General features: G+C 30.2%; 1 protein-coding gene across 1 annotated transcript; it reads left to right on the top strand.

Annotated features, from left to right (window-relative positions):
- The first annotated feature begins 703 nt into the window (after positions 1-703).
- LOC107869584 (dirigent protein 22-like) lies at positions 704-1,511 on the top strand. The gene has a single exon (XM_016716097.2). It carries the CDS (start codon positions 739-741, stop codon positions 1,384-1,386), a length of 648 nt encoding a protein of 215 aa, XP_016571583.1. The 5' UTR covers positions 704-738; the 3' UTR covers positions 1,387-1,511.
- Positions 1,512-4,043: the final 2,532 nt, after the last annotated feature.

Raw genomic sequence — 4,043 nt, 5'->3', positions numbered from 1 at the left:
AATATAATTGTATTGATCTGCACATAGGCATAGCCAAGGAAGCTGGCAAAAATATACTGCAGCATACAACTGAACTTGTAGAGACAAGGTTTAAAACGGAAAAGACAATTGCTATAGACTGTATAAAGAAATTGAGGGGTAATTTGGTCATTTTATTGTCTTATTCATGTATTGTTAAACTTGGTATCAGTAATCCCATGTTTTCCTCTGCATAAGATAAGACCTCCTATGTTGTATTAAGTTATCCATGTATTAAGTGAGTTTGAGTTAAATTTAACAACCAAACATGGTATTGGGTGGATTAAATTTTAATACAAAGATTATTTTAATTAGTATATCCTACCAAACGGTTCTTATATCCCTGTGAGGACGACGACGAAAAATGGAGATCCTCCCTTATTATATTATAAGTAATAAAAATACAATCTCTGATCGTAATTAATTTGAAAATAAAGTAACTAAACTAATACAACTAAATTATCTTGTCCAATAACTATCAAATTATACTATCTTCAATTTCAAGTGCTTAGCTGTGCGGAGTTTACTGATCCAAGTCAATGTATTGGGAATTGATATGAGACCTACTAAAAATACTTAAATATTCATAGAATATAATATATTTCAAATAATTAGTTAGCGCATGAACCACAAACTAATTAAATAAACATTAGAATTATTTTTAATCTTTTCATCCCTCTCTCACATTTTCTCAAGACTATCTAACATTTATGTGTTTCCATGTCTATTTATTTGAAGCTAGCTATAGTTCATTTGAATGGTAAAGTGACAAGAAAAGAAGAGGGAACTACGAAAATGGAAAATTTTTTGTTTATCGCTTTCTTATTTTTGGCAGTGGCAGTGTTGCGTTCCACTCATGGGATTGATCAAAGTCCAAAAGGAGTGGAGAAATGGTTCATGGAGCTTCCCCAGGAAAAAGTAAAATTGACCAAACTTCACTTCTACTTTCATGATACTGTGACCGCAAAGAATCCATCAGCAATTCAAATTGCCCAAGCCAATATTACATTTCAATCACCAACACTTTTTGGCTTATTGCGGATGATGGACAATCCAATGACGATTAAGCCAGATCCCAACTCTAAAATAATAGGCCGAGCCCAAGGGATCTATGGCTCGGCCTCGTTCGAAGATATAGGCCTTCTTATGACTCTCAACCTTGTATTCACTAAGGGTAAGTATAATGGTAGCACACTAAGTATCCTTGGGTACAACCAGATTTTTCACGAGTATCGAGAAATGCCGATCATTGGTGGTTCTGGAGTTTTCCGTCTGGCACAAGGCATCGCCACCGCGAAAACTTATTGGGCTGATAACGCTACACAGAATGCAATAGTTGAATATCATGTTGTGGTTTTACATTATTGAAGTCTTCTCGTTTGTTTTGATTGTTCATTCTTGTGATGCCAAAAATACATGTAGAAGTGTATGATAAATTAAAGAAATAAAGTAATGTTTGTTGCATGTTGGGATCAAGTGGAAAACATATAAAACGCTGGTTTGTATGAATTATGAAATGATTAAAATCATTCTTATATATACTGTTTGAATTATGCATTAAATTGTGAAAGTATTTTACATCAAGTAAAGGGAATCAAGGATTCATGTCGTATTATTGACTTCGGCTACATGTCAGTTATTGTAACTAACATTTAAACATTAGCATCTTCTTATTCTTTATTCAGTGCTTAACATCATTATCAGAAGACGACGATCACACATATAACTTGTTTGTTATGTTGACTGTAATCTACTATCTGAGGAAAAACAGTTTCTTTGAGTAATTATGCATGAAAAATAAAGTGCAATGTAAGCGTATTAAGATAAATATTTTGTGTGAAAAATTTCTTGCTCAAGGCAAAAATCAAAACCTACCTCTTGAATAAATTTGAGCAATTTAAGGTTACAACCGCCCTTGATCACCTATGGAGTGGTCCCCACCCTTACTTTTAAGTTTTATCCTTATCCTCAACTACTCTCTTCTTCAATAACTCTACCCAAATAATGAAGTCTATTTACAACAAAAAAAGATAACACCAACTACAATCAACTAAGAAAATAATCAAAATATTATATTGAAACCTCAAGAATCTAACCACTCAAGACTCTTTGTGGAGACTCTGCTCTTACTCTAACGTCTCTCTCTTAATTTGTGGTTAAGTTCCAAACCTTTTTAATTAATGTGATTGATTTATATGAGTAAGTAGACTCTTGTATCAACTAAGATGTACTGTGACTTGAGAAAAGAATTTGATAGAATGGTATGAAAAAGCACATCACAATTTTATCACAAAATGGGCAACTACCAACAAGTGAAGGTTGAACATCAAAGGCCCGATGATAAGGCTCACGATATAAGCATGGTAAGGCTCGCGATATAAGCATTCTACATGAAAATGGAAGATGATAAACATGGATTTCATAATAGGCCTACCTCGCATTATTATATAAAGGTAATATAAGAATAATAGGTCTCCCTATTAAGCAAAAGTGGACAAAATAAAAGAAAGGAATAGAAGTTCATCAAGAGAAAAAAATCAGATCTGAATTTCAGAAATTTTCGACACATACTTCTTTTTTCATTACAATCATATGAATTTATTTATTTTTTGGGGCGGAACTCAATTCTTGTTCCTTATACAGAACTAGTATAAGTATTCGTTGATGCACGAATAATATTAAAATATTATTTTTTAATTATTTTATATTGACATGTCTCGTTTCACCATGTTATTAAAAATAAATTATTATATTATTTATCAATTAAAAAATATAATTAAAAAAATAAATCTACCCCTGTCCATCTCCACCCCCGCCCCCGCCCCCTCTTCAATTTTAAATATACTAAATTATTCAATATATTGTTGGGGTTTTACCTTTATAATTTTAATAAATTAAGATATTTGATTACAATCCTTACATTCATTTGAATTTTTTCATTTATTTTAATCTATCAATTCAACTTCAACAACTAACTACATTTTTTAATAAAAAGATTTTATCTTTCAATTTTATTTAAAAAAATAATTAATTGTTTCAAAATTTAAATTTCACCATTATTAATCCAATAAACAAAGCACATAAAATTTATTATTTTTTAAAATTTTCAAACAAATTTTAATTGTTCGTAACTTTTTCACTGTTTGATTTTATCATTAATATTTTTAAATATTTTATTTATACGTATTATTATATATTCTAAATAAACTTAATAAAAATGACTCATACCACACTCAAAATCATCGATCTCCCTCACCCCCAACCCTAACCCCTTATATTTTTTTTAACTTTTAACTTTTTTTGTCTTACCCTACCTGACCCCCTACCCCCAACTTATCCTCCCGACTCCCCTAACAGCTAAAAATTATTTTATTTTATTTTATTTTTTAATAAAAGAATTTTTTTTTCTTAACATCACCCACCCCACCATGAAACCCCCTCCTCCGCTAAAAAAATAATTTTTTTATTTTTTATTTTTACAAACTTTTTTTAAAATCTTTTTTCTAACCCCCTAAAATGTTTACTCTTTAATTTATATTTTTTAAGATTTTTTTTCCTATTCCCACCCCAACTAAACCTATATCCACCCCCCCCCCCCCCCCCCCCCAAAAAAAAAAAAAACACACACACACACACACACCTAGACTACCCCTTTCTTCCTCACCTATCCCAATTTACCCCGACCATATTCATCTTTTTGTCACCATTCATTTTGATTGTTTAGTATTAGAATACATATATGCTTTTAGGAAAATAGTTTTTATTTGTGTCGCGAATAAAAAAAAAAGTAAGAAATAATTTATTTTCTTAAAAAATATTTTTTGTGAAAATTATATTTATCCATACTGAACACACCAATAAAATCATTTAAAAAACCCAGTGATAAAAGATAAGAATGATGGTACATAAAATCTTGAACTTTTTTTTGGTAAATAGGAAATATTATATATAAATGATAGAACTTTTGTAACAAGAATATTTATCAAATCAAAAAAACAAATTAACAGTACTATTTTGTAGAATAA

This window comes from Capsicum annuum, chromosome 4 (genome assembly GCF_002878395.1).
Source record: "Capsicum annuum cultivar UCD-10X-F1 chromosome 4, UCD10Xv1.1, whole genome shotgun sequence".
Taxonomy (NCBI): domain Eukaryota; kingdom Viridiplantae; phylum Streptophyta; class Magnoliopsida; order Solanales; family Solanaceae; genus Capsicum; species Capsicum annuum.
Note: the sequence above shows the minus strand (reverse complement) of the source record. Positions and strands in the feature narration are given on the sequence as shown.